The sequence below is a fragment of the Abrus precatorius genome, unplaced genomic scaffold (genome assembly GCF_003935025.1).
Source record: "Abrus precatorius isolate BTA unplaced genomic scaffold, Abrus_2018 Scaffold9, whole genome shotgun sequence".
Taxonomy (NCBI): Eukaryota; Viridiplantae; Streptophyta; class Magnoliopsida; order Fabales; family Fabaceae; genus Abrus; species Abrus precatorius.
The window spans coordinates 28650300-28664278 of record NW_020874439.1 but is presented as its reverse complement, the minus strand read 5'-3'; the positions used below and the strand labels follow the sequence as shown (position 1 = coordinate 28664278).

Sequence of the window (13979 nt, the reverse complement as noted above, 5' to 3'; positions counted from 1 at the left end):
ATATACTTATAAACACATTAAAATCATAAAATATTTTTCTAAAATAACAATAATAAAATGTAACTTCAAAAGTAAAATCATGAATAAATAATTAAGTATTACAATTTTATAAAATACAGTTGTATAAGTATAAATAAAAAGTTAAATTCATAAATAAAATTATATATACACGTATAAATTTAGTTTGAATTGGATTGATTTTCAAAATTTGATTCGATTCGATTCAATTCAATTCAATAAAATTATATTGCAATTTTTTGGTTAATTTGGTTGGATTAGTATATTTTTCATTAGATTGAATTGATTTACAGAATTCTTTTTTTTTAAAACAAATTTTATGCATCACATGCACAACAAATGCCTTAATCTTTGATACAACTCAGATTTATTTAATCTTTGCAATTCACTATAATATGCGAATAATTTTTCTACGGACTAGTTTGTTCAGCTAAAACCTGCTTATATTAACAACTAACACCCCAGTACAGTAGTTATGAAAAGTCGATTGTGTTCTTTTTTGACTACTAGGGGTAAAGTCCAATAATCATTTCTTACTTAAGAATAGGAATCGAGATTCAGTTCCGTTTTTGTGAGATTTGCACGATTCAGTTAAGCAAAATTTCTTCATATCAATATTTTGATTTGCTAAAAATATGATATATGAAATCATAGTTTATTTCTCACTTCTTTGTTTGACAACAAACAACTATAACAGAAAATTAGAAAAAAAAAAAACATTTTGAGATATCTACATATCTTTTTCTTGCCAACAGATATCTACATCTTTGTATAAAACATAAGCACGCACAATGTGAATACATGCTTTTGCATTGATAATACGGTCTCCTTAAAGATTGGTACGAAATTGACCATAACGTTTCGGTTGACAATAACTTGTAAATGTTACATAACATCCTACAATTAAAATTAACAATACAATTCACTATGTCTTCAATAAAAACAAAGCAAAAACTCTAATTAAAAAAATATGTTATGAAAAATGATGATAAATGCTGTTAAGAATTAAAAAAGAAATAAAGCTATATATAGTGCACAGAACGGTCATTTCGAAAGCTAATTCAATGATTACCTTGATACCTTTCACTCACCAGTTCAATAACGAAGATGACAACATATTCTGTCAAAAAATAAAGTCAGTCAAAGCATTCAAAATTGACAAAAGGACAACTTTTATTAAAGGGGTAATAATGGGAGTGTTGAGAGAAATTTAGGAGGCATACAAGCTCACCCAGGACACGAGATACACGCAGATCAAGAACAAGAAACTAAATAGCGCAATTTTAACATAACAAGAAAGGATCACAATCAAGCCGCAATAAATCACAACATAAGTTCAGATAAACAGGGGATGCATATTTTACACCAAATTAATGACATACTACAGTTCCTAAATGAGATTGCTTTACTATTAGGAACCTTTAGGGTGGATGGCAAACCAGGTCTGGATAAAAGTAAGAGTAAGACCAAGAATGGCAGCCATCAAAGCAATGACGGTCCATGGTGATCGGAAGTAGCTACTGTAAGCCTCTCCCATCCAACCCAACATTTTGATCTTCCCACGCCTCGACACAAAATGCTCTTCAATTTGGTCTCTGATTCGGGCATATGCATCGGTCTCGGGCACCAACACCACATCCATCTTATTAAAGAGATCTGCCACCTCTTTATCGCTGGCAAGTTCGTTGCGAAGTATGCCAGCACTCCTTAACTCCTTCACATCCTCTGGCTGGTCAATGAGAGAGCTGAGAAACACTAAGAATGAGCTGATCTCGAAGTCGTTGACAAAGTCTGGGCATATCTCGTACGCTATCAGATTCAAGAACATAATAGCTGTTGAGCCGTCCACAGTGATCTCGGGAAGTTGTAGTTCTCCATAGGCAGTGAAAATGGGGTAGAAAGAGGTGCTATTGGGACTTTTGGTTACTCGAATCCCTGCTGCCCTCAGCTCCCGCACGGTCCCAATCCTGTATTTTCTGAGATGCAGCGATTTCCGCTTCTTAGTCTTCAATTTGATTTCTTTATGGATTTGCGTTTTGTCCCTTCTGAGGAGTGCCCTCCGCAGATAGTCTAAAAGATGAAATGGTTCGTCTTCTTGTTCTTGGTCTTGGACTATTGTTATATTGTGCTCCCCATCACCATCACCATCAGTTCTTCCGGATGCCTCCTCAATGCCATGAATTATAAGGAAATTGTGCATGCATCTCTTTAGCCTCGCTCTATCCTCGTCGCATATGAGCTTGAGCAATTGGAAGGGAATTTGGTTCTCCAAGAGGAGCAGATCTTGATGGACCCGCACCAACTTGTCAGTGCTAACCCCGAGTTCTTTTTCTGGATTATCAGAATCCACAGATTTGTCCAACACTTGAAGTACCGAACATCCATCCTCCATTAAAACAAGTCCTTGCCACCACCATGAACTCGTGAAATCGTGTTCCTGAGGGGGATCCTCTGGCCATGAGCCTGGTGCGTAAGAGTTCCGCTCATGAATATAATCGGAAAAGTAAATTCTTTTAATTAAATCATCGTAGGTTTGATTGGTGTCCCTAATATACATTGCAGTCCATAGTTTCTTGTATCGATAACCTTGCTTCACATAAGGTTTAAAAAAATGAATTGGACCAATTGAAATGAGATTAGGCAAGTAGAATCTTTTAAACTCTTCCCGTCCTCCCATATAATCTGGAACCCTTTGAATCTTAGGCCTCGAAACTTCATTACCTTTTGTTCTAATCTCTTCATGGATGCGTAGTTCTTGTTTAATTCTTTCCTTATGCATTCGCGCTCCATTAATCAGTCTCCGACATTCCTCTTTGCGATGATAATCTTGACCATATGTAGGAAACTCCATTCTCGAATGCGCAGACTTTACTTGGCGTAGCTCTGTTTCAGTTGGAGGGGAATATGACGACGGGTGAGTTTACTACCTGCCCGGCGCCCACCCATAATCAGGGAAGGGAAGGGCAAAAAATCTAGATATATTGTTTCAGACATAATTTGAATTTCATTTTACAAAATTAAAATTTAGTTTTATAAAAATTAATTTTAATGAGTCTTTATAATTAGTCATTGGGTGGATCAGAATTTCACTTTAAATATGGAGCAAAGACTTTATTTTTGGTTTAGGTGGTTGACTGGTTGTTAGATAAGAACAATTGTGAACGTGAAGAAACAAGTATTTTAGATAAAAATTGTAAATTTAAAATATTATAATATATTATAAAAATTAAAAATATAAAAACTTATAATTTCATGCGATTGTAAAATTACTTAAATATAATATACTAATAAAAATTAAATAAATTAAAATGCACATTTTAATAAAAATATAATATAATATCATATAAATATTATAAAATACACAGCAAAACAAAATTATATTATATTTTATATATATATATATATTTATTTATTTATATACACATAACACACATAGAACTTAGAAGTGTATTATCTGATTCTTTGCATTTCATGGTTAGCTCTATGTTATGGAGGTCAATTTAAATTAATTTAATTTAATTATTATTTTATTTTCAATACAAAATTTATGTAATAAGAATAATATATATATATATATATATATTTATTTATTTATTTAAATGCGAAATGATAATTTAACTGTAAAAATTAATAGGAAAGACTATTTTAAAAATAATATTTTTAATTCTTATTTATAATGTTTATATAGATAATAAATTAAAAATAAATTTTTTTACAAAAATTAAAATAATATTTAAATTATTGTAATAAATACTTTTAGATTTTTTTCTTTTTTATGTTTTTAATTACTAATTAAAATATTATAATATAATAATTTTATTATTATTTATATTATTAATTTTTATTTTATAGATTTTAATTTAAACTTTTATCATCAATTTTGTTTACTAAAAATAACTAAAAGTAATAATAAATATTTTATAAACTTTTATAAAATATAAGATAATTAATAAATATTACTAGAATCGTCTTAAAATGCACAAATTTATGCAATAGTGCGTATAATAAATTAGTTTTATTTTAAAAAAATAAGTTTATAAATTATTAAAAATCAGTTTTATCTTAAGCATTAAATTTAAAATTGAATTCAAAACTAATTTAACGTAAAACTAAATTTCAAACTAGTTTAAAAAAATCAAATTTAAAAATAATTTTAAATTAAATTTAAATTTTAAATTAAATTTAAATTTTAAATTAAATTTAAATTTTAAAATTAATTTTAAATTAATTAAAAAAATAAATTAAAATATTTTAAAATTTAACTGTATAATTAATTTGTGTGATAAATAGATGATAAAAAGTAAAATATATATTAATTTAATATAATATAAAATAATAAAAATTATATTATTAATATATTAAAATATATACAAATATAATTTTATATTAATTATTATAAAATCTAAATATTTTTTAATATAATAATTTAATAATAATATAAAAATATTTATAGTGTACTTTTACTTGATTTAAAATTAATTTTAAATTAAATAAAAATTTAAATAAATTTAAAAAAATTAAAATAGATTGGTTCAAAATCTAATCCATAATTAAATTTTAAATGAATCTAGATTAGTTTTTTGAAAATTCAATTCATCCATATCCTTGTCCATAATTCTACTCTAGTTAGAAGATAAAAGAAAAAAAAAACTAGTTTTATATAACGGCTTACGATTTTATTTTTACAATAAATATAAATATAATTTAATAATTAAAGAATGTAATTTTATATTTTGCAAATAATTATTTATATATAATAAAATTATTTTGAATAATTTATTGTAATTTAATTTTATAACTAATATACATTAAAATGATAAAAATGTAATAAAATTAAATTATTTTAAAATATTTTTTATTTTAAAACAATATTTATTATACAGTGACAAATTTTTTCAATAAATATAATAATCAATATATATTAACAATTAAGAGATAAGACTTTTAAAAGTAAATTTTAATATAAAAATAAAGATAATTTTATAAACTTAAAATATATTTATAAAAAATATAAAAATTTATAAAAGATAATAAAAAAATTAAGTAACAACATTAATTTTTAAAATTTAAAACAAAAATAACAAAAGACATATGTAAAGAGTAAGACAATTGGAGCACGTATAATTTATATATCTTTTTCAATTAATTTTAATCATAGAATACATCCAATGGTAAAAATACAATTTTATTGATCAATTTTTATTTTAAAATTTATATTTAAAAATAAAAAAGTGAAGATCCATAACCAATGGGTGGTAAAAAAAAAAAGAGTAATTTTATCATAGACACAAACTTACCAAATCATTTTTACACAAATCCCATTAAAAAATTTACAATTTATTTTGAAAAAATTATGTGTTTCCTTTTGTTTGTAATTTTCAGTTTCGATTTCATGATCTTATCCCTATAAAAGTAGCAATATTTTAATAAGTTTAGATTTTTTTTTAATTTCATTGACGAGTTTTTTAAAAGTTAAGATTTAATTTTAATAGTTTCTCTTTTTGTTAAGTGACAAAGTGACTTAAACCTTTAGATCTTCTATTTTTACTAGAATTTTGAACTTGAAATATTTTAAAAAAATAACTTGGTCCATTCCCCTTAATAAAATAGTCTTCTACTAATTCTTAATTTCACTTGCTACACATATCAATGTCACAATAAATACTTTAAAAACATAATCTCTCAACTAACTTTTGATATTTTTGTATTTTATAACTTTATTTATCAACCTCTTATGAGTTTATAAAAATTTATTAAAATGTTACTTTATTTTACTAAAAAAATATGTTCAGGACTACAAATTTCATGTGAGATATCTTAATTTTTTTTTTCATTTCAATAAAAAATTATATTTTTTATGGCCATATTTTATCTAAAAATTTACTATTGCTTCAATTAAGTTCTTGTTTTTCTATTTTACATTATAAAACTTTGATTAATAAATATAATTTTATTAAGAAAATTTATTTCTTAAAAATATTTTGTTTATGAAAACAAACATAATAAAAAATTTGATAATGAAATAATAACTTTAAGAAACTAATTAGCAATTTTAGACATAAATTTTTAAATAAAGACCGCTTTTACAAATTTAGAAGCTGTGACAAATACAATGCTGAACAAGTACGTTCGAGCCCAGCGTTCTTACTTCAACAGTTGGGCTTGGGACAAATACGTTGGTGAGGAATACACGCGATTTAACATTGATGCCAGAAAATTGTGTTCTTTTAGCCAATTTTTCTTTGAAGCTGGCATTGGTAGCTGGAGCACAGGTATGCATTCTCAACTCCACCACACTACGAATACTTCTTTAATAAATGGAATTATGGATTATGATTGCATTGATTTAATAAAATATCTTGTGGTCATTTCGCATGCGGTGTTTGTTTTGTTCTAGATGAAATACTTGATCTAAAATGACTGAAAAAGTGGAAACAAGACCAGATATAATTTGATCATTCTGAACAAATCTAAAATCTTTATAGAAAGAAATAATCATTAGTTTCCAACCATAAGTCAGATGGAATCCTATACATAAATTAGTTAATGAAAGAATAAAAAAAGCTTTTAAATATTGGATTTTCTGTTATTTAAATTGTGTATCTCTGTCACTTGTAGTAATTTATCATTCAATAAATGACTGATTGAAAAACTGATCCATTGATACAATTTTAAAGTTTGTTTTCTTTCTTTTTTGTATAAAAGCTAAAGCATTATAAAAAAATATGACTTTTTATTTTTCCTTCTTTCCCCCCTCCCCCATATTCTTTCTATATTCTAAGGAACTAATTTCAGTAAATAGCATAATCATGGATAGGAAACTATGCCAGTGACCTACCTAATTTTATTGTATAAATTTTCAGGATCAATGATTAGACTATGCAAACTAGAAATGCTTTTTCTTGGATAAAGGAAGAGATTACTTCATCCATTTCCATATCAATTATGATATATATAATAACTCGAGCACCCATTTCAAATGCATATCCCATTTTTGCATAGCAGGGTTATGAAAATCCACGAGAAGCAACCGGACGTATTGTATGTGCCAATTGCCATTTAGCTAATAAGTCCGTGGATATTAAGGTTCCACAAGCAGTACTTCCTGATACTGTATTTGAAGCAGTTGTTTATTCCTTATGATATGCAAGTGAAACAAGTTTTTGTTAATGGTAAAAAAGGGGCTTTGAATGTGGGGGCTGTTCTTATTTTACCGAAAATTTTTGAATTGGCTCCTCTTGATCGTTTTTCACCTGAGATTAAAGTAAAGATAGGTAATCTGTCTTTTCAAAACTATCGCCCTAAAAAAAATATTATTGTGGTGAGTCCTGTTCCTGGTCAGAAATATAATGAAATCACCTTTCCCATTCTTTCCCCAGATCCCACTACTAAGAGAAATGTTCATTTTTTAAAATATCCTATATACTTAGGCGGAAACAGGGGAAAGAGGTCAGATTTATCTCGACGGGAGCAAGAGTAATAATAATGTTTATAATGCTACAGCAGCAGGTATAGTAAAAAGAATCATACGAAAAGAAAAAGGAGATACGAAAAATAACTATAGTGGATGCATCAGATGGACTTGAAGTGATTGATATTATACCTCCAAGACCAGAACTTCTTGTTTCAGAAGGAGAATCTATCAAACTTATCAACCATTAACGAGTAATCCCAATGTGGGTGGATTTGGTCAAAGGGATGCAGAAATAGTACTTCAAGATCCGTTATGTGTCCAGGTCTTTTGTTGTTCTTGTCATCCATTATTTTGGCACAAATCTTTTTAGTTCTTAAAAAGAAACAATTTGAGAAGGTTCAATTGTCCGAGGTTATTGCCTTTTCTACCGTTTGGTCTCACCGTCACCCAATGACTGACCAAAACAGTCAGCATTTAATCCATTTAGCACCTCCCTATCATGATATTATATGTTCTTCTTGCACTTTCACGTACCCTGAACCCATAGCAGTAATTGGATAAGACCACTCATCCATTCCATTTAACCAACAAAGATCAACTCCAAACTACACCTACTTCAAGTTTTCATCATTTAGCCCAGCACATAACCAAGTCCTTGCAACCGATGACACCCGTATATGAAGATAGTAACCAAATTGAACTTTAGGTGACAAGAAACAAGTAAATGTAATACAGCATATTGTGTAAAACTTCTGATATCGTGTACCAAGAAATCCTCTGATATAAATTAACAATATGATTTGTTATTAGAAATATGTTACAGAAAATAACAATAAATGTTGGAACAAAGAAATCTATATATATTTAATACACAATGATTATTTGACAATGTTAATTAATGCAAATTGAATGATCAAATTGGAAGTGATACCAATTAATTATGAATGAGTAGATCCGTCAATAAGCCAAAGTATTCAAAATTGTCAAACTGATAATTTGTTGAAGAATGGGAAATCATGGAGTCTTATAAGAAATCTAGGAGCCAGGCATACAATCTCTCAGCCACACGATGACACTCCAATTTCAGGAATCAAACTTGGAAACTGAATAGCACAAATAGCTAACAATTTTGACATCACGAGAACTTAGGTCACAGTGGAATCACATTCAAGCTATAAAACAGGAACTAACGGCCAAACAGGATAGGATTTAGATACAACATAAGTTTATGTAACAACTCACATAAAAAATCAATGAGTGATCCAACCAGATACCAAAATTTATGTAGTTAAGAACCTTTACAGCGGATAGTGTACCAGGTTTGAATAAATGTGAGAGTAAGACCAAGCATGGCTGCCAACAAGGCAATAATGGTCCAAGGTGATCGAAAGTAGTTATGGGAAGCCTCTCCCATCCAACGCAAGACTTTGATCTTGCGACGTTTGGTCTTACAATGCGCTTCAATGTGGTCTCTGATGAGAGCAAATGTAGCAGTCTCGGGCACCACCAGCACATCCATCCTGTTAAACAGATCCGCCACCTCTTTATCACTGGCAAGTTGGTTACAAAGTACACCCGCACGCCTTAGCTCCTTCACGTCCTCTGGTTGCTCAATGAGAGAGCTTAGAAACACTATGAGTGAGGTGATCTCAAAGTTATTCCCAAAGTCCGGGCACATCTCATACGCTATAAGGTTCAAGCTAATAAGAGCTGTTGAACCATCCACAACGATATCAGGAAGTTGTAGTTTTCCATCAATGAAGCAGGGGCTGAAAGAATTGGAACATTTAGTTATTCGAATCCCTGCTACCTTGAGCTCACGTACGGTCCCGATCCTGTATTTTCTAAGGTGCAGGCATTTTTGCTTCATCTTTATTTCCTTATTCACTTGGTTTCGGTCCCTTCTCAAAAGGGCCCTCCTTAAATAGTCTAAAAGATGAACTGGTTCCTCTTCGTCTTGTTCATTCTCTTGGACTGTTATATAGTGCTCTTGTGACATTTCTCCACCATTTCTTTTCGATGCCTGCCCAATACCATGCACCAAAAGGAAATTGTGCATGCATCTCTTTCGCCTCGATTTGTCGTTGCATAACAGCTTGAGCACTTGGTAAGGAATTTGGTTCTCCAAGAGGAGCAGATCATGATGCACCCGCACAAGCTGGTCAACGTTAACCTTGAGTTCTTTATCTGGATAATCAGAATCCACAGATTTGTCCAACACGTGAAGCACTGAACATCCATCCACTACCAACATTTCTTCCACGTGCAGGGAGCGCCGTAAGTCGTGGGCATCATCATATTTCCAACATTCTTCTGTGAACAAGCCCGCAAGATGTTCGTGAAATGAATTACGAATTATTTCACATAAATAATCGTAGGTTTGATTGGTGTTGTTGAGATACATTGCTGTCCACACGACCTTGTATAACTCACCTCGCTTCACGTAAGGTTTTAAAAAATGAATTGGACCGATTGAAATGAGGTTGGGCAAGTAGAACTTTTCCAACTCTACCCGTCCTCTCAAATTTCCTGGAACCCTTTGAATCATGGGCTTGGACTCTTCATCGATTATCATGCTAATGTCTTCCGGGTGTTTTAGTAGTCTTACTGTTTGTTCCCAACGGCTTTGAGCTTCATCAAAATCTGCAGCTTCAGGCATCATTTTCCAGCACTTAACACACGCGAACGAGACAGGTATGCTTCTAAGCAAGACTGTATTTGACTTCCAACTTAAAGTCTTGGTGGGAAACTCGCTGCTTGCTTTAAAAGGTAGGGTAAGTTGACCTAATTTGTGTGGTAGCGAGTAAATCATCGAGAAACACATGTCGGCTCAAAATTATTATTATTTTTTATACATACATGAACGATTTTGCTTTTATAAAAAAATCTTTAATGTATGTTAAAAATTAAATGGTTTAATATGTGTGATCAAATAATGTTAGTAATCAAAAAAAGAAAATGTTAGAAACAAATGTCCATCACCCATTTCAATCACCCAGCTGCAATCTTACCCTCTTGAGTTCCATTATCTCAACTTATTGCTGTTATCTCATATGGTATTTGGCCATAGGAAGATGGAAGTTACGCAGATAATGTGTGCATTCTTACGGAGGGGGTAGGAGGTAGACAGAAGATGCAGACAAAGAACCATTGGCACGTAATACTCCCGAGAGAAGCTTTCTTTTTCATTGGTGGAGCACAGGCGTGCGTTTTCAACTAAACACCATGTATTGCTTCTTTCTTTACGATGATTACGTAGATTTAGTAAAATTTCTTGTAGTTATTTTGTAACTTTTGCACCCTCTGCCAATGTTTATGATTGATCTGAAATAATAGTTGTTGCCTTTTCTATTGTTCGGTCTGACTGTGATCCCACTGCCTAACACAAACAGCCTGCACCTCGTCTATTCACCCTCACTGATTTGCACCTCCGTACCAAAAACTTTTACCCCCACACGTCATTGAGCATGAACACAATCCCAAGCCACACACGTCTTTTAATAGCCCACCCATATGTCTGTCAAGATAAGCTCACCCCCAAACACGCATTTTGAAGCAAACCTAAATGAAAACTTGGGTCTAACTTACTCTAAAACTAGCTGATTGGACGAGGATTATTCTAATTCTTATAAAAAATATTTTAACTCTATTCCTACCAATACGTGATATTTTAACACATCTTTTTTACGCTCAAAATTAGATATATGGTGCTTAAAATTTGCAGAACTCTAACAAAACTGAATATATGTAGGTAACTCAACATTTAAACCGAATAAGTTTTGATATTATGTTAACAAATTTGAGTTTAACTTACTCTCAAAAGCTAACTAGCTCATAAAAAAAGAATTATCTTAGTTCTTATAAAGAATATTCTGACTCTATTTATATCAAAGAAGGATATCTTAACACCCTTGCCTACTGCAGAACTTCTATCTCACCACTCCATCTCTCCCTTGTGCACATCTCTTTGAGTATGTGATGATTGAAACGAAATTGACCAGTTTTTTGGGTGACAAGAACTAGTAAATGTTATATAACATACTACAAAAGACAGAGAGAGTATATTTTAACACCTTCGCCAAGTACTTTTTACTACAAGGAAAGAGATAAAAAGGGGAGAGAAAAAGGTGAGATAAGATGAGTGACGCAAAGTGGTGCAGAATTATTTGAGTGAGGATAAGATAACTCATTATAAACTTAACAATACAATTCATTATGTCTTCATTAAAAACAAAGCAAAACTCTACTTTCTGAAAAATTATGTTGTGAAAAATGATGACAAATGCTGTTAAGAAATTTTTTTTTTCAAAAAAGGAAACAGAACGGTTATATTTGACAAAACAGATTCAATATTAACTTGGGAGTTTCACTATCAATTCAATAAACGAACGTGACAACTTATTCTGTCAAAAACTTCAAGTTAGTCAAAGCAATCAAAATTGACAAAAGGATAACTTGTTATTGATTAGGTAACCATGGGAGTTTTGAGAAATTTACAACATGACGATACACCCAGGTAAGGAACAGGAAATTAACAGTTTTAACATCATGGGAACGTGGAAAAATCACAGTCAAGCCCTCCATAAATAACAACTTAAGTTCACATAACAACTCAATGCATATCATACACCAGATCAATCACATACGACAGTTAATAAATGAGCTTGTTTGGATTGCTTTAGGATTAGGAACCTTTAGGGTGGATGGCATACTAGGTCTGGATAAAAGTGAGCGTAAGACCAAGAATGGCAGCCAACGAGCAATGACGGTCCATGGTGACCGGAAGTAGCTATTGTAAGTCTCTCCCATCCAACCCAACATTTTGATCTCGCCACGCCCTCGACACAAAATGCTCTTCAATTTGGTCTCTGATTCGAGCATATGCATCCCTCTTGGGCACCAACACCACATCCATCTTATTAAAGAGATCTGCCACCTCTTTATCACTGATAAATTCGTTGCGAAGTATGCCAGCACTCCTTAACTCCTTCACTGATAAAAAATATTTTACTTTTATTTATTTTTAAACACTATGAATGAACTGATCTCGAAGTTGTTGTCAAAGTCTGGGCACATCTCGTACGCTATCAGATAAAAGCTGTTAGAACCATTCACAGGGAAGTTGTAGTTTTCCATCAGTAGTGAAAATGGGGTAGAAAGAGGTGCTATTGGGACTTTTGGTTACTCCAATCCCTGATGCCTTAAGTTCCCGTGTGGTCCCAATCCTGTATTTTCTGAGATGCAGAGATTTCCGCTTCTTTGGTTTTAATTTGATTTCTTTGTGGATTTGCGTTTTGTCCCTTCTAAGGAGTGCCCTCCACAAATAGTCTAAAAGATGAGATGGTTCCTCTTCTTCATGGTCTTGGACTATTGTCATATTGTGCTCCTCATCACAGTCACCATCATTTCTTCTGGATGCCTCCCCAATACCATGGATTATAAGGAAATTGCGCATACATCTCTTTAGCTTTGCACTACCCTAGTCACATATGAGCTTGAGCAATTGGTAGGGATGCACTCGCACCAACTTGTCAGTGATATTTTTCTGGATTATCAGAATCTACAGACCAACACTTGAAGTACAGAACACTCATCCTCCATCAACATAAAGGTTCCCAATACCTGCTACAGTCAATCGAAGGGTGAACCGTGGACCATAAGCCTGGCGCGTATGAGTTCAACGCAATATCGAATAGGTAATCGAAAATTCTATTCAATAAAGCATCGTAGGTTTGGCGGGTGTCTTTTAGAAAAATGAATTGGACCAATGGAAATGAGATTGGGCAATTAGAATCTATTAAACTCTACCTGTCCTCCCATATAATCTGGAACCCTTTGAATCTTAGGTCTCTTAAACTTCATTACATTTTGTTCTAATGTCTTCATGAATGCGCCGCATCATCAAGCACTCCAGCCTTTACCGCCCATTTTCTACTTCCTCTTCACCAGAATCTTGATTTGCTGCGGAAAATCCATTTTGAAATGCACACGCAAGCTATACGGGAAAGAAAGTCCATTTTGACTTGGTTTGACTTTTGCGGTTAAAATTTTTAGTGGGAACGGAGGAAGTAAAGGTCGTCTGTTTAAAGTGGTTAACGAGAATCAAAATAGAATAACTTGTCATGGATAAGGACTAAAAATAAGTGTGACAATCTGTAAAATAAGATTTACTGTTGATTAAAATTTAAAGAAATTATAGTGATGGTGAATTATAAAATAATTAAATAACTTTAAATAATATAACCATACAGTAATGTGGTAATGGAAATTGTGTTGAGGAGTTACCATGTTAGTGAAAAATATTTTAGTATTATACTTTGAGGGAATTTTGAATGCATTTTCAAATAAAAAGACGACTTTAATATTTTTAAATCATTTCACATTTTTCTATGCTATATTTAAAAATAAATAAAAGTAAAATATTTTTTATCTAAATTTTAAAAATTATTTTCTCATAACAGTTTCGATAATCATATTAAGCTACAGTAATATTTTTTAAAATCATTAAATCATCTTTTATAATCTATCATGAATCATCATAACAGTT

At 31.3% G+C, this 13979-nt stretch overlaps 2 protein-coding genes across 2 annotated transcripts; both read right to left on the bottom strand.

Moving 5' to 3' along the window:
- Positions 1 to 1429: 1429 nt before the first annotated feature.
- On the bottom strand, positions 1430 to 2869 carry LOC113851158 (UPF0481 protein At3g47200-like). The gene has a single exon (XM_027481637.1). The coding sequence runs from the start codon at positions 2867 to 2869 to the stop codon at positions 1430 to 1432; it is 1440 nt and encodes a 479-aa protein (XP_027337438.1).
- A 5851-nt stretch (positions 2870 to 8720) lies between these two features.
- On the bottom strand, positions 8721 to 10094 carry LOC113851157 (UPF0481 protein At3g47200-like). The gene has a single exon (XM_027481636.1). The coding sequence runs from the start codon at positions 10092 to 10094 to the stop codon at positions 8721 to 8723; it is 1374 nt and encodes a 457-aa protein (XP_027337437.1).
- Between the last annotated feature and the right edge of the window lie 3885 nt (positions 10095 to 13979).

What these genes read in the sequence shown, in the direction of transcription:
- LOC113851157 (XM_027481636.1), bottom strand. Translation starts at nt 10,094, where the DNA reads ATGATGCCTGAAGCTGCAGATTTTGATGAAGCTCAAAGCCGTTGGGAA.
- LOC113851158 (XM_027481637.1), bottom strand. Translation starts at nt 2,869, where the DNA reads ATGGAGTTTCCTACATATGGTCAAGATTATCATCGCAAAGAGGAATGT.